The sequence below is a fragment of the Kwoniella pini genome, chromosome 1 (genome assembly GCF_000512605.2).
Source record: "Kwoniella pini CBS 10737 chromosome 1, complete sequence".
NCBI classification, from domain to species: domain Eukaryota; kingdom Fungi; phylum Basidiomycota; class Tremellomycetes; order Tremellales; family Cryptococcaceae; genus Kwoniella; species Kwoniella pini.
In genome coordinates this window covers 3,271,179-3,292,170 of record NC_091716.1, presented here as the reverse complement: position 1 = coordinate 3,292,170, position 20,992 = coordinate 3,271,179, and the positions used below count along the sequence as shown (strand labels likewise).

Here is a 20,992-nt window from a genome sequence, read left to right as displayed (position 1 = left end):
TTCATAATAAACCCCCGGCAACTTACGCGTGTCATTAATTATTTTCACACTGAATACGCTAGCTTTCGAACAGCGATATACTACAACAATGTGATATGCTATGCATTATAATAAACCCTACAACACAAAAATGAACTTAATCACTATCCTCATCGTCATCTTCATCCCCTTCTTCAGAATCCTCTTCATCATCACTATCCATTTGTTCCAAAATATCAACAAGAGGTTTACCTTTTAAATAAACTTCTTTCCATCTTTTCTTTTCTAATTCATTATTAGTTCCTTCACCTTTAGATATACTTGAATCTCTCCAATCAATTAATTCATCTTCAGTTAAAGTATCAGAATCATATAAACCTCTTAATAAGATTCCAAACCATTTTTCATACTTTTCATTATTTTCTTCTAAAACGAATTTTTGTGTATCAATTGCAATAAGAGTATAATCAGTTGTTGAAAATGATCTAACTAATCCTCCCCATCTTGTAAATATTCTAGTAGTTTCATTTAAAATTTCACTAGATGTTGAATTTTCATTAATTTCAATTTTTCCAAGGAAAAAATTCAAAATTTCGGATCTTGCTGCGTCTTGTCCAGCATTTTCACCCATTACTAAAGTTCTCATTTCCAAAGCTGCATTTTCAACTTTATGATCCTCTTCATACGCTCTTGCTAAACTTTCTCTTGCTTCAATATAGAACTCTTCTCTAGGTCCACTGTCTATTTCAAGTGGTGCAATGTCTGGTAAGGTTGATGCTGACGATGCTATTGATAAAGGTGAAGAAGCAGCAGAAGAGGAAGCTTTCGATAATGTTGAAAGGGAAACACTGGATGCTGAAAGATTAGAGAGACGTCGACCGAGTTGAAGTAATTGTTTGTTTTTAGGATGTTCATAAGGATCATCTCCCTCATCTTCAGAATCGGACGGAGGTTCTTCTTCTTCGTTTGGCCACAGGTATCCTATTGAATCCTCTCCGAGAACTTCCAATCGTCGGTCTGCGATTGGCGGGGAGGTCCTCGTTAGCTGGGACGGTAGAACGGGGATCATCAAGCAGAGGCTGAGAACTCACCACGCTCCTCATCGTCCTCTTCGTCTTCCTCCTCAGAATCATAATCATCACCTTGGTACCTTTCCCGACCAATCCTTGCGAATTCAGGTACTCGTGTTCCCTTACCAAGTCTAACCCCGTTACCTAACAAAGCTCCTTTGCCAACTTTGACATCATCTCCAATGACCACTCCTTCTCCAATAACACATTCTCGAATCGTACAATTCGCTCCTATTCGGACATCATCGAATATGTACGATTGCGTTATTGTCGTACTGGGGCCAACGTTACAATCTCCTCCAAGGGTTGACTGGTGTATGTGGGTATTGTGGGCCAAGGCTGAACGAGGGCCAATCAATAATGGACCTGACAAGGTGGTGGTCCTATGAAATGCGAAGTAAGTCAGCTGATAGCTCATCGAGTGCGACGACTTAAACACAGCTCACCGTGACAGAACAACGTTATCCTTCGCTATGTATACATTTCCAGCTCGTAGCTCATACTGCACACCTCCAGGTTCATTATTATCAGGAGCAAGAGGGAACGCCCAACGTCGAAGCACATCACGTCTACGTCCATGCTAACGTCAGTCAAATTATCTCCAAGTGACGAGTAAAAGAGGTGAAAACATACGTTATTTCGCCGAATGTTCTAGTATCTCTAATTCGTTCTACATACGTCCCACCATTACCACTTCTTTTATCCGTTTTGACACCACTCTCTTCTTCACCATCTTGTATATCGTCCTTTCCTACTACATGAACGGCAATTTTCTTTCCTAACAATTCGGAAGTCAAAACACCATTGACAAAGTGCCTTCGTAAATCATGATAATCAAAGTTTTCAGTACATAAAGCTGGTACATCCGCTTCACAGATATCGATTCCCAGATCTCTGTATCCACCTCGACTGCTAGATGATGATGAAGGAGTACCTGACCATACTTCGTATGTGTCAATATCTGTAGGGAAGGGATCTAAGAATAAAGCTGAAGGGAAAGATACGTGTGGTTCAGAGGGAGATAATGGGTTTTGATGATAATGTAATAATCGGGACGAAGGGGGGTGGACCAGCATGATCGGAGATTCAGGATGTCGTCTACAAAAGGCCCAAATAATCAGTACCATGATTTCCAGTTTAAAAGAAAGGATACAGACCTTCCGCCCAATCCTACACCCATAGTCATGATGAAATTTTTATCTTCCTCTCTTCGTTTTTTATGTACTTCTACCATTTTTGACAAGTCGTAGTTTGATATGATGGGCGAATGCACCAATATGAATGGATTTTCAGCGTTCAGGACCTGAAATGAGCATAATAGTGAGTAAGACAACGAAAGCGAGCAATTGAGGCGGTTGATCAATAGCTTACATTCCTATCATCTAACTCTCTCAAGGCATCTCCAGCAGACATAGCAGTTTGACTTGCAAGACATTGTATGTCCAAAGTGTGCTTATATGGCGACGAGCTGGTAAGCAATGTCAGATTCTTTCAATAATAACGGCTTGGGAATATAGCGGCCTAGAAGAAACGAGCGAAACAGAAATCGATAAAAGAGATTGCTATTTTACATATGTGAGGAAGAGAGATTAAAATGCTTGGACGCTTGAGGAAGGGGGATGCAATGAAAGCTTAAAAGTATATATGGCTAAGAATACACGACTCAGTAAGTCAGAAACTGAAAACTCACTCGATAAATGCTCTGATTTTCTCTGCATGAACTCCACAAAATACGAAAACCTGTTTAACTTTACTTAAACTAAGAGATTCTAAAGTCCAAGCTAATAAAGGTGTTGAACAAAGAGGTAATAAAACTCTAGGTTGATCTTGACATAAAACTTCAAACCTTCTATTATATGAATCTGCAAGTACTACAGCTTGAAGTGGAGCTTCATCGACATTATCTGCTTTCTACATTAGATGGAAATTTAGTTTTTAGGTCTAGATGAAGGAATTAATTTAAAGAATCAAGCTTACTGTTTTTGATTCTATTTTGACTGGTTGTTTCTTAGGTGCCATTTTTGTTTTATACCAGTCTTCCTCACCTGATCTTTGGATGGCGTTGAATCAGATAAGCTTGATTTGTTTATATGCATGAACAAATATCTATTGTCATTGTATAAAGCCTGACTCGAACATCATTAGGTTGATTGACTTTTGTTCATCATTTCATCACATGTTACTCACGTGGCTTGGTATAAATATCTTAAATCGATTACCCATTTAATCCTTCATCTATGTTCGATAAGTGTAACAAGACAAGCACCAATGAATATCAAGATATCTCATTAATCTTGAATCAAATCAAGCAAAACATCAAAGTCGTAAACAAGGATATAATATCATCAATTCCTATCGACCTATTCCTATCTCTCCTTTATCCCCACTCAAAACTTTAGAAGAATATAGAAAATGCCTGTTCCTTGGGAGGTGAATAAAATTCCTTCAAACCCCCTGATGTACAATTGACTATTAATGCTAATCTTTCTTTTTCTCTATGTAGGCTTTATTGCCATTTGGTAAATTTGACTTCTTCTAATATTATCAGGTCCTGGAATAGAAAAAGCTAATATGCATCGATTACAGGTCTTTTGACTGTTATGTTTGGTGCAACTGGTACTTTATTCAACACAGCTAAGCGATTAACAAATGATGGAAAGGTGAATTTTTAAAACTTGCCTAATCACAGTAGAGAAATCGTATCTTTTGTTTAATAAAAAAAGATGGTGGGCTAATAGATGCGAATATTTTACTCTTAGCCACCACGATATAATCTTGATAGTTGGGAATCAATGATGATGGAACGAGATAGGCGATTAACAGGTTCATTAAGAGGACAAAGTGTGAGTTTGTGAATTTCCATCTTAAAATTAACTCTTTTAGATACTCTTGGGTATCTTGGCTCAGACGTTTTATATTTGCTCGACTTCCAGATGTCGTTGTTTAACTAATGATTCTTTTTTACCATGCCTTAGACCGATCCTATAGCGCCAAAAGAATTCGCTACAAATTCAGTATGGGATACAGAGAGGATTCATTAAATACCTAATCTCATCTTTCATGCATCGGGTGTTCTAATAAGACGGGAATGGTGGTAATTTGTCATCTATCGCGCAAGAGGGGGAACAGCAACACAAGACAATTAGCAAAAGTAGTGATGATGATAATGCCAACAAAACCTATACTAAGACAAGCTTCACGAATACTGATTTTGACAGGAAGACTTAATTGCAATTCATGAGTATGAGAGAGCTACTTTGCATACATAATTGCCCGAGTACACAGCATTGAATATGGCAAAAACATAGCGAAACTCCTTGACAACATGAACAGATGACATTGAATGCATCTATGAATACCTGCATGTCAATATACTCAAACCTCGACACCCTTGTGTGATGAATTTGTGATGTCATGAAGCAAAGCTCCTTCTAATTTCCTGCTCAATTCCTCTATTTGTTCTTCTTCCCTTTGCAAAACCACATCTTTTGCTCTACCTTCATTCTTAGCATCCAATTCTACTATGGGATTCGGTATAGGTAAAGCATAAGATGGTGATTGAAGTACTTGAGATGATAATTTTCCAAGTCGTGGAGATGAATCAATAGTTATGAATTCTGTTTGTAATGGTAATCTAGCTTGTGCAAGTTTAAGAGCTGGGAGAAAATAAAAACATCAGTTTAGTTCCAACTTCAATTCCAAGAATAAGTTTTTCGAATTAGATATCAAATAATTTGAAATCAAGATTGACTTGTCTTTCACATCATGGCTTTATGCCCAAAAAAATCAACTCACCAGCTTTTGCAATTTCTTCTCTTATTCCACCACCTCCAACTTCCATAATTACTTTTCCAGGTTTAACTCTACAACTCCAATATTCAAAAGAACCTTTACCTTTTCCCATACGTTGTTCATTTCCTTTTACACAAACTGGTATATCTGGAAAAACTCTTAAATACATTTGTGCACCTTTTACAGGTTTTATTTTACGTCTAACTGCCATTTGACAAGAAGATAATTGATTTGCAGAAATTCTAACTGAAGAACATGCTCTTAAACCATATGTACCATGATGTAACGATGTACCTTTTAATGATCCTCCCTAAAAAATGAACCAAGAAAACCAAATTAGCTATGAAATGTTATATTCTTTAAATCCATGATTAATATAATACGAACAATTGGTATTTGAGTCTATACAAAAGGATATTCGATCAGCTGATTGTGGACACATTTTAAACGCGCATAATAGCTCACTCCTGGTGCACCTTTTGCAGCTTTCTTATATTTTGTTCTTTTTGGTGCTAATTGACCTCTAAATCTAACTTGTTGATTTATTGTAGGATTCGGTTTAGGTAAAAAAGGTAAGCTATTTCTTGAAGAAGAAGCAATTGACGATGGTCGTAATATTGAAGTTAGAGCGCCTATCATCGTGTGGTAAGTTTATGATCTGACTTTTGTACGCTTTGAGTGGACCTAAGATAACTTTAGTAAAGTTATATGCATTCAATAATCATCTTTAATAACTTTATGGAAATCTCGTCTCGAAGGTGATGAGTTAAACCACGTTATCGGAAATTATCGGCGTTTCAAATTAGTGGTTTAACGGGTATAACCTCCTCCCTCTTCATTCATTAAGATTACTCCTCCTTCTAAACCCATTAGTGATACTTGTCAATATACTTGAATCCAATACATTTGTTGAACACTTTTCATATTTGTCATCCCACAAAAAAACAATTCAAAATGTCCTACAACATCGCCGGTCGAGCTATCAAGGTGAGTTACTCAGTCTATCCATGCAATAGAAGTTATAGAAGAGGAGTTGTATTGATCTTTCGGCCGGATGGAATTATGCTGACTTTGTCGAATTTATATAGAACGAATACCTGTAAGCTGAATTATTTTACGACAAAACCAAACATATACTGACGAAATAGCTTTCATTTCTTTGTTTTCACCACTATATCTTTTAATAACTCAAATAAATAATCAAAATTTAATGGTCTCATATATCTCAATAACAATCATTTCATTCATAATAATCAAAATTATCGTTTCTCATACATAGCGTTCTTACCACAATCGCCGCTACTGTAGGTATCGCAGTATCACAATTAGGTGGAGGTGATAAATCATCTTCTTCCGCTCCTGTTTCAGTAAAAGAAGATAAAACAATTACAGGTGAAACTCCCGAAGAGGAGGATTTGTGAGTGGTTCTTATTTGTATTTCCCTTTCTATCTAGATAAGGTCAGAGAGAAGAGGAGAAATATTTGATATTGGATTTGAGTAATAAAGGGGGTTATCGTATATTTCAGGCTAGATTTGATAAGTCAGAAAAAGAATAAGAAAGTGGGATTTTAATCGAAAGCAGCTTTTCTATCTATTTTATCAGATAAAATCATCAATATTCTCAAAAACCGTTTTACTCCTTCCCTTTTTCCCACTCAATCATGCTGGTGACCTCGGACAGTCGATCATAAGGTCGCATACTATACATCCTCGCATTAAGAAATATGCTAATCTCTACATCATGGTCATAGCATTCGACAATTCGTTTCCGATGCTGAAGGATCAGAAACTAAACATTAGATATCTTGAATTGCAAAGATGAAAAACGAGGAGTGAAAAATATGCATTTGCATTGAATACGATCATCAATAAAAGCCTAGAGCCAAATCCGAGATACATTATTGATTATACTAATTAACAAATCTACGACATTACGCCAAAAGGCCTAGGCGAACGAACCTTCAAGTCAAATGATGACTTAATGATCTATTCATCACCTTCTTATATAATTTAATCCAGATCACTTTGGCCCAATATCAAATCACTTCTTCTGCTCGGGACTAGCTTCAGATTTAGGTCCACTTAACATTCCTAATAAACTTCCTTTCATTTCTGCTATTTGTCTTTGTTTATCTTCTTCGATTAACCTAAATGAATGAAAATGATCAGTAAATCATTTCTGATCCAATGACATAAACATAAGATCATATAATAATAAATTCACTTTTTAAACTCATCAGCATGTTCAGCCCAATATTTTTGTTCTTCTTGATATATTTTTTGAGCTTGTGCACGCTTTTGTTCAAGATATGTCATAGGTTGATTAGGTCGAGTTTGACCAGGCTGAAAATTAACGACATTTAGTGAAATTCGACAATTGATTATTTCAGATGGACTTACCGCAGCTACACTTCCGAACATATTACTTAACCAACCACTTCCTGCTCCAGCTACAGCGGTAGGATGTACTCTTTCCCATTCTTCTACTGCTTTTTGTTTTGCCTCTGCTTCTTTTTTAGCGTATTCTACTGGTATATTTTTACCTTCGTAAGCTTTTAAGATAGGTCGAACGTCCGCAGGATTGAAGATTCCAATTGCTACGATAATACGATTAGATAAATCAAGTGATCTAAATCTCAAGAATTCGGCAACAAGTACTCACATTCCAAGAAAGGGATCATCTCTACTAATCCTTTATCCCTCGTTTCACCACTCCATGGTTTAATAATGATAGAGTTTTCAGGTTGAAATTCTGAGTGTTCAGCATTTGTATCTAACATTATCACTTTCGATAGATCTCGATTCAAGTATGAAAGGTCCTGCACACGTTCTGTTAGGTCAAGTCATACAACTCTCGCGGCAAAGAGGATGAAAGACAATGACACACCTTTACAACCTTTCCATTAACGTATCTGGTAGCTTCTCTGAATAACCTATAAGGAAGGAAAGCTTGGTATGGATCAAGTTTCTCAGCTACTGGGGCAGCGGTCTACAAATTCCAGTCAGCTTAGATTGTTTCTTGAAATGTGTAATGCGAGCTCACGTATAATGGCTGGGAAGTAAACAAGACAATTTCGTAAAATTGTGATAAATATCCTAAGAAATAGTCCACTCCAGGTCTCTTTGCTGTTCTCCAACCGCTCGTTCGCTACGAAAAGTCTTAGCTAACAAGCTAAAGGATGCAGATCCTCGTTTAGCTGACTCACATCCCATGATGAATGAACCAATAATCCTTCCAAGTCAATTACAAGAGTATATGGTCTTTGATGAGGAGGAGGCAAAGGATCAGGTAAAAGGGTTTTGAAAGCTGGTTTATTGAAGTACTATCTCACAATTCTATTTAGCTGGATATCTTCATATAATCAGAGATTTCAAATTTGAATACTCACATCGAGCATTTCTGAGAAATTATTCTTAATCCTCGTAGGGAAACTCTCTTGACTTTGAGTTATGGTCTAAAAATCCAATTACATCATGATCAGATTATAAATAAGCAGTAAAACTTGAAACTTACACTTTCTTCTCCTCCACCTTGAGTAATTAAAGCAGCAATACCACCAATAGCTAATGCACCATATCCATATCTCATATACATTCTTCTTCTTTTATCACCACTACTTACATTTTCTCTTTTTCCAGCACCTGTTCGTTTTTGTTCACCTTTTTGTTCAGTTTTAGGTTCAGCAATTGAAATTTGAGCTTCAGGATCAATATCTAATGAAGGTAATTTAATTTTTGAATAATCTGTTGGAATTTCTATTTCTGTTTCTTTTTCTGTTTCTGTCACTTGTTCAGGTGTAGGTGGTGTAAGTGGTACATCTAATATTTTTTCTGAATTATTTGATTTAGAAGAAGAAGGAGAAGAAGTATTAGTAGAAGAAGTGGAATTTAAATTATTTGTTGGAGAAGATACTAATGGTTCAAATGGTTTAGAAGATGATATTTCATCAGGTACAGTTGGTGGTCTTTCTGCTGGAGATGGTTGTTTAATGTTATTTGAAGATCCGGTAGGAGTGGAAGAAGTTTTAGAAGATTTAATTTTTATAAATGTTGATGAAGTTGTAGAAATTGGTCTAAATGATTTAACTGCTGGATTGAGCAATCGAGAAGTTGCTTGACGTAACATCATGATTATGGTTTTATCCAATTTTTACCGTTGTCAATCACCTGAAAGTCTATATATACGAATTTAAAAATGATACTTCCAACTTGTTCATCGTGAATGACGAAGAGAACATTCTCATTTGAGCCGAAACGAGCGAAGACTCAAATATTACGTAACTTTCGATCATGAATAAACGAGTGGCGGCCTTTCTGATCAAACTATAATGCATTATTTGTAAGAACAAGTGACGATAAGCAAGTTAAACATCATTGGATCCACGCCAATGAGCTAGATAAGCTGTAATGGTCGAGACCGTGAGGGAAAGCCTTTCTGAACTCTCCCTGTAACCGTCCATGCCCCTAATATGAGGTCAGGCGATACAAAGACCTTAGCGCCCATCGGTTTATTTTCCAATGCTAATTAATGTTTTCTTGGCTAAGCTAGTTTACCCCGGCCATCGAGGGCAAGTATTCATAGAAGGGAGCGATCACTCAGTCTCAAATCCTTAGCTGTGCCAACGTCGGCAGACGAGACGAATGAAAGGATGATCTCATCGGAGACCGCTTGATAATTTTCACCACTCCTGGCCGTCACATACAACACATAAGGAGAATTGTGGATCGCTTATCAGTACGTATCTCGCTGGCCGAGTAGCTGCTGAACACAGTGATGACTAATAACACCTCTCCCGAGGAAGCTGAGCTTACCTCAAATTTCCGGCCTTCGGACATTCGACAGAAAGGAGTATTCATAAATGAAATATACCTCACAATGGCTTGTTGTAGTGAGAGTTTAAACGTCGAAGGGTGAATATAGAGTCGTCAACATTATAATGCTATATAAGCATTACTTAGTATTTCAATCTCAAAGTGGAAATCTCATCTGATCTATCCGCTTGAAGTAACAATATATAAACTTATTGTATACTTAACATTTTGTTATATCTCTTAACTTCTCCTAATAAATTTGTTGGAAGTTAGCTCCTTGATAAAATGTTTCAAGTCAATCTGATACCGCTGCTTTTGATTGTTCACGTTATTTCAAGGTGGATAATTCGATATTTGATAATTCCAATTAACCTCTATCATTTTTTTACGACTGAAATCATCAGTATTTGAAACTTTGATCCTGATTCTTCTTTTTTTGTTATGGTGAATCTGAGTAAAGATTTATAAGACGGAATACCTTTATGTTCAGATATAAAAATTAGTGGAGAATATAATTGGCTTTTAAGCTCACCATCAATAAACCTGTAATATCAGTAAGAAAAGATAACACTGTAAATAAGTTGCATTTTCATTAATTCATTTCCTTAAAATCTCACAGCTTGCCATTTTCGGAAAGTTGTATATGTTTGTTTTGTTCTTTGTCCATCCCCAGCTGATATACTTTTATATATTCTAGACTTAAAATTATGAAATCCGATCAAAAATCAGGAGAAAGATTATATATGAGATGAAATTTGGAATGATTTACAAAGTGTTGGACATTTGAAAGATTTCTCTTCTCTTATTTGATGAACGAACGGAAATACGGTGCTTTATTACTAAAATCCATGTCATTGCCTTTTTTATGTATGAATTAATCGTAAATCTAACATCTCTCTAAGACTACAGCGATACCCTGTCCACCACCAATACAAGCAGCTCCTAAAGCCCATTTCTTATCCAATCGAATGAGATTATGCGTCAAATTAGCGAGAATTCTGTGATACAACGGTAATCATTCTCTCATCAGCCAAACAGGTTATCTTGTTCTTATTCCGATAGCCTTTATCTCATTAACTCACCTTGCACCGCTCGCTCCAAGTGGATGACCAAGTGCGATAGCTCCTCCGAACATATTAGTCTTTTCATTTGGTAATTCCAATTCCCTTTGAACAGCTAACCATTGAGCAGCAAATGCCTAGTCACCCATTTAATTAGCAGTGTGTTCGGAATGACTAATGAGCAATCACAAGGAAGTCCTACTTACTTCGTTGACTTCGATGATATCCATATCACCTACAGTCTTGCCAATTTTGTCAAGAGCTTGACGAACAGCAACAACGGGACCTATACCCATGATCTCAGGCTCACATGCACTCCAACTATAACTAGCTATTCTAGCTAAGGGTTTCACTCCGTATTTCTGGAGTGAACTCTCGGACATAACGATATTCGCTGCCGCTCCATCGCATATTCCAGATGCATTTCCAGCAGTCACTACTCCTGTATCTTTGACGAAGACACTAGGTAATTTCTTCAACGACGCTATAGAAGCTCCAGGACGAGGATGTTCATCTGCCTCAAGTGTTTGGGGTACACCTTTGATGGGTTTTAGTTTGACTGGTATGAGTTCAGCTGAGAATGCTCCTGAATCTAAACCAGCAGCATATCGTTGTTGGGATTGTAATGCGTAGTCTACCGATCTTATCAGCGAATTACACATTTGAAATAGGCTTCGTCAGCTGAACCCACTATCACATTCCTCCCTTGTTATGCCATACTTTTTGGCCAGGTTCTCAGCAGTGACTGGCTGATAGTCAGCTTATCTCCCCTGGATTTTTGTAGAGCTATTTAGCTTACCTCCCATTGGAGTTTTTGTACCTCCTGGGTTCTGATCAACCAGGGCAGCAGCAAGGGAATCTTCCAATTTCAGATCCACACCGTATCTAGTTCCATATCTTGAACAACAAATTAGCTCAAACCAGGAATAAAAGTGACAATTGAAGTTACCTTGATAGACCCGACATGGTATATGGACTCATACTCATAGCTTCAGTCCCACCTGTCAAACATACATCCGCTTCACCAAGCGATATATGTTGAGCAGCGGTGATAGCAGATTGGAATCCTGAGCCGCACAGCCTTTAATAGATTGTCAGCCCCCTGGGATAACCTAATTGATAGCTGAGAAATGCCCACCTGTTGAGCGTTAAAGCAGGTACAGTAGGACCTAAGCCTGATAAATGTCCTACATGCCTAGCAAGGTATGGTGTCGAATTATCAGATTGAGAAACGTTTCTAATGACCGATATCAAGACAATGAGCTATTTGGATACAAATTTGATACGAGGAGGAAGCTCACCCGAAAAATACTTGATCCACCTCGACTCCAGTTGGTAATTCCGCTAAAGCTGCTTTACCTGCTAAACCACCCAGCTCTGAGGCTTTGAGTTCCTTCAACCTTTAATCATGAATCACCCTTGTCAGCTACATGTCTAGACAGAGCTCTTGCCAGCTAGACTTACTTTCCGCCATATGCTCCGAAGGGCGTTCGCTTGGAAGCTACTATATATGAATCTACTTTTGGTATGTGAGAAGCGAAAAGTCGAGTAGAGGGTTTCATCTTGTGCGAATGAGTTCTGATAATTTCCAAATTTGCGAAATGAAGATATCGATGACTACTGTATCTGTTGAATGATATATATATTCACCTAAAGGTCAATGGTAACTTGTTCAAATTCGAGAACGTTAATCAGGGATCACTAAGCTCAATATATCTATCAATTCAATTCAGACAATTAAGTATTTGGAATCGACAGCATTAGATGGACGTGTTTCCGGTTATTCATAATGTTAATTACAACCGGGATTGTTTCGATAATCTTAAGTGAGTACTCCATTTACTACTGTAGTTTCCGATCGTTTGAGGTGGAGGTAAGTTATGTAAGGTGGAGGTTGTGCCCGGATTCGCATGAGGCCGATGTGATATATGGTCGATTATCGTGATTAATATTCATCGAGATATACCATTGTGCGGATTCAACAGGACTCGAATTTGCGAATAAGCTCTCTCTCACGACGATAACAAGTCAAGGTTTGATTTCATCTTCATTCTGGTAGCCTAAAACCATCAAAAATGGCCGACGATTTACATCCCGATCTAGATGAATTTTACGATACTACCGGAGGAGACGAAGATCAATGGGAAGATGAAGATGATGAAGAAAGCGGGGCTTTAAGAACACGCAATAGAGGACCTGGTAGAGGATATCAAGTATTCGTAGATCCAGATGATTTATACGATGATGAAGATGAAGATGACGATGAAGATTATATTTTTGAAGATGATATAGGAGAAGTTTATGAAGATGATGAAGAAGAAGAAGGGGAAGAAGATGAAGATTTAGGTAATGGTATGATCATTGATAATGAAGAAGATGGATCTGCTGAAGCATTAAGAGAAATTGAAGCTTTAATTAATTCTCGAAGAATCGGTCAAGTTCGTACGGCATTAACTGCAAATGATGAAGGTGATTCATCAATTTTACAACAATTATTAAATAGAGGTATTTTTAGAATAACAAGAGGTACAAATATAGATGAAAGTTTAAGTAGAGAAGCGGAAAGGAATAGACAAAGAAGTGAATGGAAAACACCTCCGAAAGAACCACATCCAAATGGAGTTGGTTTATTGAAAGGAGGTGAATTTGGTAGAGTCGGTCAATGGAAAGCTGGTAAAAATCAATATGGTGTAAGAAGACCGAAAATGAATCAACCTTGGATGAATGGTTGGAGTGGACCGAAAATAACTGTGAGTTATATTCAACCTAATCATAATCAAGTCACTAAATTTTTGCGATTTCTCTTCCATGTAGTCTGCCAGTTCTCGTGCAATTGTACCAAATACTTCTGGTACGATCGTTGCATCTTACTCATCAATTCCATATGTAGGTCAATACGCAAAGGAAGATTATTCTCTGTTCTGTGAGTAGACCTTTTTGCTTAATCTTTGAAAATTTAAAAGGCAGCCCTGACTGATCGTATTCTGCCAATCTATTCATCATAAACTGATACCGCACTTCGCCTGAATCGATACGCACCGTTAGATACCGCTACCCAATATTTTACCCTTCATCTGTATGCTACAAACCAATCGAAGAAGAATCACATAGCATCCAACCCGAGAAAACGAAGAAGATCGAGATCACAAGCTGCACAACCTTCTGCAATCGCTCAAGAGGAGGAGGATGATGAAGAAGAAGAAAATGAGGATGATTATGAAACTGAAGATTCTGAAGAAGAAGAACGATGGGGTGCACTCGGTGGCACGCACTTTACATCGAGTGAAGATTCTAGTTTGAAGAGGATAAAGAAAGTTCAAGGTGTCGAAGGGAGCTGGACTGTCACTGATTGTGATGCTGATAAGAAGGGCGATAAGTGGGTTGCATTTGTCTTCAGTTGATCTGCTCGTTATTGCATATTGTCACTTGTTAAACTTAGCTGATCATCTCCTCTCACTAGAATGATTTACTCCTCGATTACTCCCTACGTTCATATGCTATATACGAATGCCACTGATCAAGAGCACGTCGAGCTGGACTTCACGGGACGAAGGAGAGACAGAGATGCAATTTGGGGACATGATAGATTTGGTGTGAGTGGCTTTATCTATCTGAGTCACCGTTACAAATTGAAGCTAAGCTTGATATGTCTGAGTAGATATGGAGTATAAGGTTCTCCGCCGATGGTAAAGAAGTAGTAGCAGGTGCGCGTAGTGGTCGAATAATGGTATATGATATCGATGCACAACGGCGGACATTGGCGATTCAGGGTCATGCAGATGATGGTGAGTTGGAGTTTATTATACCTGGCCGTTCAGATGATTAGCTAAAGGCGGAACCCGGATGAATGCTTTTAGTCAACGCAGTATCTTTTGCAGATGAGTCATCGACGAATATTTTAGTTTCTGGGTCGGATGATGGCTATGTAAAAGTATGGGATCGAAGATCCTTATCATCCTCAACTCCATCAGGTATATTAGTAGGAGCTACCGAAGGAATAACGTATACTTCTCCGAAGGGAGATGGAAGGTATATTATTGTAAATTCGAAAGATCAAGCTGCTAGATTATACGATTTAAGGAAAATGAGATCTGCCAATGAATTTGACAATGAACCTGATGCTGTGGCTAGATATGGACAACCTAGATTTGATTGTAAGTATCACTCCCCTGGCCAATTCAGGCCGCAATTTCAGTCTAAGGGACGGATTTGGATCTTTGGGTTTTCAGTGCGAAATTGGCTAATTATGTGGGTGTACTATAGATCGAGGAATGGACTATGCTCCACCAACTAGACTTGCTCATCCGAAAGATTGCTCAATCATGACTTATCGAGGACATAGTGTATTAAGGACCTTGATCAGGTGTCATTTCAGTCCGAGGGAATCCACTGGTCAGAGTTATATATATTCTGGGAGGTGTGTATTTTGCTTGATCTGTTGAACCTATCGTCCGCTAATTATCTGGTATTCATCGCAGTGCCGATGGGCTAATACATATCTGGTCGCTTGATGGAAGGCGTAAGTAAAATTTCGCTTCGTATCAGGATAATTCAATTAACTGATTTCTCAATATATAAATAGTTGTTCAAGGTAAATGATCGAAATTGAAGTTCAATGAGATATACTTCTGCTGACATGCTACTTGAAATTGAACCGTAGTTTTGAATCGAGCCGAATCATTACCCTTGAGACAAAACTCAAGTTATTCAGATCCTTCAATGGCAGATCCAACTCTCCCTAATGCATCAGGTCGATATCAAGCTCATCATGGACGTAATAGATACGCATCGCATGGAATGGAATTTGCTGTTCGTGATGTTGCTTGGCATGGATATGAGCCTACTTTAATGTCAACATGCTGGGAAACCAATAGAGGTTCTAGAGGTGGAAATGTTGCAAAGCATGAATGGAAAGGTTTAGGTAAGAATGGTTTGAATAGATTAGAAGATTGGGTTGAGAAACGTCAATCTGAAAATGAGCCTTCAGGGGGTACGAGGATGCCTGGAAGTGTATTGGATTGGGATATGTAAAATACTCGCTTAGAGGTGAAAACGAACTGTGCTATATATCTCATTGTAGGATATCAAGGAGATTGTGATGTGTACTAGAATTATTTATCTGGCAAATTTTGTAATGTAACTCTTGGTAATTGATCACACAGTATTGTATTTTGTTTATCATGCATGTATGATATTGATGATTGTCAAGACTTGAACATATACAGACGTCATGAATACTATTATATTGAAGAGTTGCGCTTAAAATCAAAGGGCCGACAACGTGAATTTCCCTGTGTTTGATAGGTTTGTGCCCAGTATGCTTTCGTCATAATCACCCTTATGAGAAGCTAATTTGGCGTCACATCCATCAAAAAGTCACCACGACCTATATCATTCTTCGTTTCGAATTCCTATTGTAGTGCATATATATATATATATATATATGCAAGGGTGCGAACTCCTTCTTTTGGCCAAAGTATAAACCCATTTCTTCTTGACTAGTACTTCACTTGACATTTATCAAATACAACAGTACTCTTAATAGACGGGATTGACGTAATAACCGGAACTCTAATTACGATGAGTAACGGTACTGCGTCTAGTGGCACTTCAGAATTTGCCCCACATACGTCATCAAAAACTTATCCAACTGTAACTGAGAATGAAAAACGACATCATGATAGTAGTGTATTAGTAAATTTAACACCTTTACCAGGTGAAGAAGATAAACAAATATTTTATCCATTAGATATCGATTCTGTAATTTCATTCGATCAGAGAGATAATAAACAATCAAACGATCAAGAAGGAGTGGTAGATAAGGATAAACCATTACCTCCTATAATCTCACCATACTTAATCAATTCTCAACCTTCTACCATGTCTACTCTTAATAACTCCTCTAAAGGAGGAAGTGAAGATCCAACAGAATTACCTGAATTACCACCTGTTCCACCATCTAGAGTATTTGGACAAGGATATTCTACAAATCATCCTGTACCTACTGTACAACATTATAAAGAAGAACAAAAACAACATGAACAAGAATCACAAGAATATTCAAATATTGTTGAATCAAGAAGAAAACAAGCTGAAATTCGTGAACAACAACGACAACAACAACAACAACAACAAAAAGAAGAATCTGAAAAAAGTAATGGTGATGTACAAAATTCAGATGATTTAAGGAAATCAGGAACTAAAGTTAAAGATGAATTACATGAAGAAACAAATGCTATTAAAAATCAAAATGATAAAAAAGATCAAACTAATCCTAATACTGGTGCAAATGAGAAAAGTAGAATGATGGAACAAATGAATTCTAATAAGCGTTAGTCTTATCGTACCTGTCAAATTACACAGTAGGTGATGAGAAAGTTGCGCTGATATTTTATTCAATTTCTAGTCAAGCCTACTGAAAGGTTACAACGTGCTGAAAAGGGTCAAAGAAGAGTCAGAGATCCTGTTACTGGAGCTGAAGTGATTGTCAAAGACGCTGATCCTAAGGGTAAGTCAAAACACAGATATATATATCTAGTTACTGAAGAATTCCTGCTGATGGAATTCTTGGAACACAGACTTCGATGCAAGTATACCAGCTACCAAAGGTACAAATGCTTTATATCACGCTTTCCCACCTCCAAGACCACCCTCTGTGGATGTAATGATTCAAAAGCTTCAATTGATGCAATATGTTGTTGCTGGATCAATTTTCGTTATCTGGTTAAGTGTAGCTTTTGGTTCGGGTTTGATGAAATTGATTTGGAGATCTATCTTATGCTCTACAGTTGGATTCATACTTATGACGGGTATAAGTCTCGTTGAACGTGGATTAGATAAAGAGATTGAAAGAGTAAGACAGGATATGGGTAGACAAAGAGGAGAAGCTTTCTCTCCTCCTATTCCAGAGAGTGTTGAATGGTTAAATGGTTTGATCAAGTTGATCTGGGGTTTGGTTGATCCGTAAGTACATGCTGATCTCCTCTTGCTGAATTACTAGCAGAAGTTCAATACTGACAATCATGACTCGCAGATCTCTCTTCATCTCTATCGCTGATATGGTAGAAGATATTCTGCAACAATCACTCCCTGGTTTCGTAGACGCTGTCAGGATTACCGACTTAGGTCAGGGTTCTAACCCATTGAGAATAACCTCTATTCGAGCTTTACCGGACCAGCCTGGAGATGATGGATATCCCAATTCAGGCTGGATTAATGAAGGAAACGAGAATATCAAGTCTAAAGATACCGCCGGTAAAGATATCTCAGAAGATGAAGCTGGAGATTATTACAATTTCGAAGTTGCCTTCTCATACGGTAAATTGAATTTTTATCTGAAGCAACCATTCTAGTACATGATTTGAACTAAAATTCCGTGACTTTAGCTGCTCTTCCAGGACAAGGCGCTCAGCTTCGAGCCAAAAACATCCATCTTTTGATCGAATTCTTCCTAGGACTGTACGACTGGCTCCATATCCCCATCCCAATTTGGGTCCAGGTAGAACAGATTTTCGGTATCGTTAGACTCAGAGTCCAATTCATTCCTGAACCTCCCTTCGTGCGAAACTTGACCTTCGCTTTGTGCGGTGTACCAGCGGTCGAGGTATCTGCCATACCGATGTCAAAACACTTGCCCAACGTCTTGGACTTACCTTTCATCTCATCATTTGTAAAAATGGGTATAGCAGCGGGAACAGCCGAGTTGGCGGTGCCAAAATCAATGACTTTGAATATTCAAGAATTACTCTCTGGAGCAGCTGTTGGAGATACAAGAGCTATCGGTGTATTCGTTATCACTATTCACTATTGCGAAGGACTCTCTGCACAGGACAACAATGGTTTATCCGATCCTTACGTGGTATTGGCTTATGCCAAATTCGGTAAACCCTTGTACTCGACCCGTATTATCCTTGAGGATTTGAACCCAGTCTTCGAGGAAACTGCTGTTTTGTTATTGACTATGGATGAAGTTAAAGCGAAGGAAGATTTGGCTGTTATGCTTTGGGATAGTGATAAAGCTTCTGCTGAGTGAGTATTTCATGCTGCAATAAGTATAGAAGGCTGACTTCATTTGGCGCATAGTGATTTGGTCGGACGAGTACAAGTTCCCGTCGAAGAGCTTATGTTGGAACCTAATACTATGCACCGAAGGGAAGACGGTCTTACGGGCTTTGAAGACGCTAATGATATGCCAGGTAAGCAAAGTCATGATCGTGGTTTGAGTATCATATTGACAAAGCTGAACCTTTCGTTGTAACAGGTAAAGTCGTTTGGTCGATCGGATACTTTGAGAAAGCGCCACTCCTCAAAGAGCTCGAAAGGGGACCAACTGTTGAAGAAGCTAAAGCTGCACCTGAACCAGCAAAGACTGCACCAGAAATGGAAATGATGCCTCAAGATGTAGCTCCCAACCCCGCCAAAAAGGACTTACCGCCTCCTCCTCCTGATGTACAAAAGACTAGACCCGATCCAAAATGGCCTTCCGGTGTATTGTCGATAATCCTGCACCAAATCAATAACCTCGAAAGACAGAATCTTGAAGGAGCTTCTGGTGATAGAGAAGGAGAAGCAGGTCAAGATACTGATCAACCTTCTGAACAATCCGCAAACCTCCCTTCTGGTTACGGTGAATTCCTGGTGAATGACGATATGGTTTACAAGACTCGAGTTAAGCAATATACCACCAATCCATACTTCGAAGCTGGAACTGAAATCTTCGTGAGAGATTTCGAGAACACCGTTGTTAGAGTTGTCATTCGAGATTCTAGACTTAGAGAGGCGGATCCTATTCTTGGTATCATCAGTGTCAGACTTTCTGAAGTCTTTGCTGAGTCTTCATCAGTTACTCAAGTATACGCTCTTACCGAAGGTGTTGGATTTGGAAAGTAAGTCCACCGCCAGGATTGGTAATACCGTTTTAGCTGATCTGGGTTTTGGGAATTCTAGGGCAAACATCTCATTCGCTTTCCGTGGTGTTCAAACTACTTTACCCAAAAACTTGCGAGGTTGGGATACAGGCACGTTGGAGGTATCTGACGTTTCAGCCGTTATACATGAAGGTAAATCCGAACACTTTGAGACAAAAGCAACTAGATTAAGAGTTGTCACTTCTGAAAAAGTGGAGACTGTATCGAAGAAAGAAGTTGAAGTCAACGGTAACGAAATGAAATGGGATTTGGATTTAATGAGATTACCGGTTTACTCAAGATATCAATCTTCTGTTGTGTTCGAACTTGGAAAAGCTAGTGGACCTCTTTCTACACTCGGATTACAAAACAAACCTAATGCTATTGCTGTTCTTTGGATGCAAGATTTAACGGATGATGTTCAACAACAAGTTAAACTTCCAATCTTGGTATCGACTGAAGATCACATATCAAATTTGAGACAAAATGCGATTAACGATCAAACTAAGAAGTTCCATAAATTCGAGGTCGTCGGTGAATTGACGGCTGTGTTGAAACTTGATAGTGGACTAGATGAGGATCATGAGGTAGGTTAAGCCGCTCGTTCGTAAATTTGGCAATTCCCATTGCTAATGAAACGTGCGTAGACAATAAGACAAGGTCAATCTCGACGACATGCTTTAGAAGCTCAGTGAGTTGAACATAAAACTTGAAATGGGATTTTCGTTTTTACTGATTTGATTTCGCTCGTTCAGTGATCACATTGAAGGAGAAGCGGAGATTGCTAGAAAACAAGCTCGATTCGATGACGATGGAGTTATTGACAAAGACGAACAAAAGCAAATTGATCGTGCGCATAGAAAACAATTAGAAAGTAGAGGTAGGGGATTAGCGCAAGTCAAAGCTTATAGATCTGCTAAATGGATGATGAGAGTGAGTTTGCATTCTTTTTCATTGACGTTGTGATCGCTTGACGGAGTATGATCCGAGTGAGACTGATTCTGATTCGGGTAAATAGGGAGTTAAAGATCGAATGCCTGGACAAAAGAAATCTAGGGAACGTGAGTCAACTGTGACAGTTGGATATCAAATGTTATGAATTGCTGACTTCGTTGGATTTTATAGCAACGGTGCAGACTGAGGCTTAGTATCCTTTTCATAATCATCTTTGGAATCACATAGAATGCATCAGAAGAAAAATCAAAGATTTGCAAAGCAAACGAACGTCTTCATACACGATACGATATAATATACCAATGCATGTAGCTAATAACATTGTTTATCTACAATGTGCCATTCAACGGATTCTACATCTCTAGAATAACCTATAGGCCCATGTTAGAGAATATCGAAGTTCAATTTAGACGTGTT

The 20,992-nt window shown here is 38.3% G+C and overlaps 8 protein-coding genes across 8 annotated transcripts; 4 read left to right on the top strand and 4 right to left on the bottom strand.

Annotated features, from left to right (window-relative positions):
- Positions 1-136: 136 nt before the first annotated feature.
- I206_101257 (uncharacterized protein) lies at positions 137-3,068 on the bottom strand (the record flags this gene model as incomplete). Its single annotated transcript, XM_070202355.1, has 11 exons — positions 137-996; positions 1,071-1,432; positions 1,496-1,618; positions 1,683-1,865; positions 1,913-1,943; positions 1,989-2,010; positions 2,054-2,147; positions 2,207-2,352; positions 2,421-2,517; positions 2,740-2,960; positions 3,027-3,068. 11 exons carry the CDS (start codon positions 3,066-3,068, stop codon positions 137-139), a joined length of 2,181 nt encoding a protein of 726 aa, XP_070058456.1.
- Positions 3,069-3,461: 393 nt separating this feature from the next.
- Positions 3,462-4,090, top strand: I206_101256 (uncharacterized protein; the record flags this gene model as incomplete). The annotated part of the gene is made up of 5 exons (XM_019151851.1): positions 3,462-3,479; positions 3,553-3,568; positions 3,636-3,709; positions 3,809-3,892; positions 4,025-4,090. The coding sequence occupies 5 exons, from the start codon at positions 3,462-3,464 to the stop codon at positions 4,088-4,090; spliced, it is 258 nt and encodes an 85-aa protein (XP_019013989.1).
- A 334-nt stretch (positions 4,091-4,424) lies between these two features.
- I206_101255 (mitochondrial 54S ribosomal protein uL16m) lies at positions 4,425-5,480 on the bottom strand (the record flags this gene model as incomplete). Its single annotated transcript, XM_019151852.1, has 4 exons — positions 4,425-4,705; positions 4,845-5,151; positions 5,229-5,243; positions 5,307-5,480. The coding sequence occupies 4 exons, from the start codon at positions 5,478-5,480 to the stop codon at positions 4,425-4,427; spliced, it is 777 nt and encodes a 258-aa protein (XP_019013990.1).
- A 315-nt stretch (positions 5,481-5,795) lies between these two features.
- I206_101254 (uncharacterized protein) lies at positions 5,796-6,642 on the top strand (the record flags this gene model as incomplete). The annotated part of the gene is made up of 4 exons (XM_019151853.1): positions 5,796-5,828; positions 5,930-5,940; positions 6,121-6,258; positions 6,594-6,642. The coding sequence occupies 4 exons, from the start codon at positions 5,796-5,798 to the stop codon at positions 6,640-6,642; spliced, it is 231 nt and encodes a 76-aa protein (XP_019013991.1).
- A 241-nt stretch (positions 6,643-6,883) lies between these two features.
- On the bottom strand, positions 6,884-8,968 carry I206_101253 (uncharacterized protein; the record flags this gene model as incomplete). Its single annotated transcript, XM_019151854.1, has 9 exons — positions 6,884-6,989; positions 7,067-7,185; positions 7,243-7,439; positions 7,505-7,661; positions 7,730-7,831; positions 7,886-7,990; positions 8,049-8,165; positions 8,232-8,297; positions 8,357-8,968. 9 exons carry the CDS (start codon positions 8,966-8,968, stop codon positions 6,884-6,886), a joined length of 1,581 nt encoding a protein of 526 aa, XP_019013992.1.
- Positions 8,969-10,540: 1,572 nt separating this feature from the next.
- Positions 10,541-12,277, bottom strand: I206_101252 (uncharacterized protein; the record flags this gene model as incomplete). Its single annotated transcript, XM_019151855.1, has 9 exons — positions 10,541-10,652; positions 10,737-10,852; positions 10,922-11,349; positions 11,407-11,460; positions 11,515-11,612; positions 11,665-11,796; positions 11,854-11,952; positions 12,017-12,115; positions 12,180-12,277. 9 exons carry the CDS (start codon positions 12,275-12,277, stop codon positions 10,541-10,543), a joined length of 1,236 nt encoding a protein of 411 aa, XP_019013993.1.
- Positions 12,278-12,790: 513 nt separating this feature from the next.
- Positions 12,791-15,746, top strand: I206_101251 (uncharacterized protein; the record flags this gene model as incomplete). The annotated part of the gene is made up of 9 exons (XM_019151856.1): positions 12,791-13,465; positions 13,530-13,638; positions 13,761-14,091; positions 14,176-14,308; positions 14,374-14,500; positions 14,573-14,869; positions 14,979-15,132; positions 15,194-15,234; positions 15,376-15,746. 9 exons carry the CDS (start codon positions 12,791-12,793, stop codon positions 15,744-15,746), a joined length of 2,238 nt encoding a protein of 745 aa, XP_019013994.1.
- A 549-nt stretch (positions 15,747-16,295) lies between these two features.
- On the top strand, positions 16,296-20,769 carry I206_101250 (uncharacterized protein; the record flags this gene model as incomplete). The annotated part of the gene is made up of 12 exons (XM_019151857.1): positions 16,296-17,046; positions 17,122-17,223; positions 17,294-17,678; positions 17,749-18,032; positions 18,101-18,743; positions 18,798-18,910; positions 18,976-19,600; positions 19,662-20,208; positions 20,269-20,312; positions 20,377-20,554; positions 20,640-20,682; positions 20,747-20,769. 12 exons carry the CDS (start codon positions 16,296-16,298, stop codon positions 20,767-20,769), a joined length of 3,738 nt encoding a protein of 1,245 aa, XP_019013995.1.
- Between the last annotated feature and the right edge of the window lie 223 nt (positions 20,770-20,992).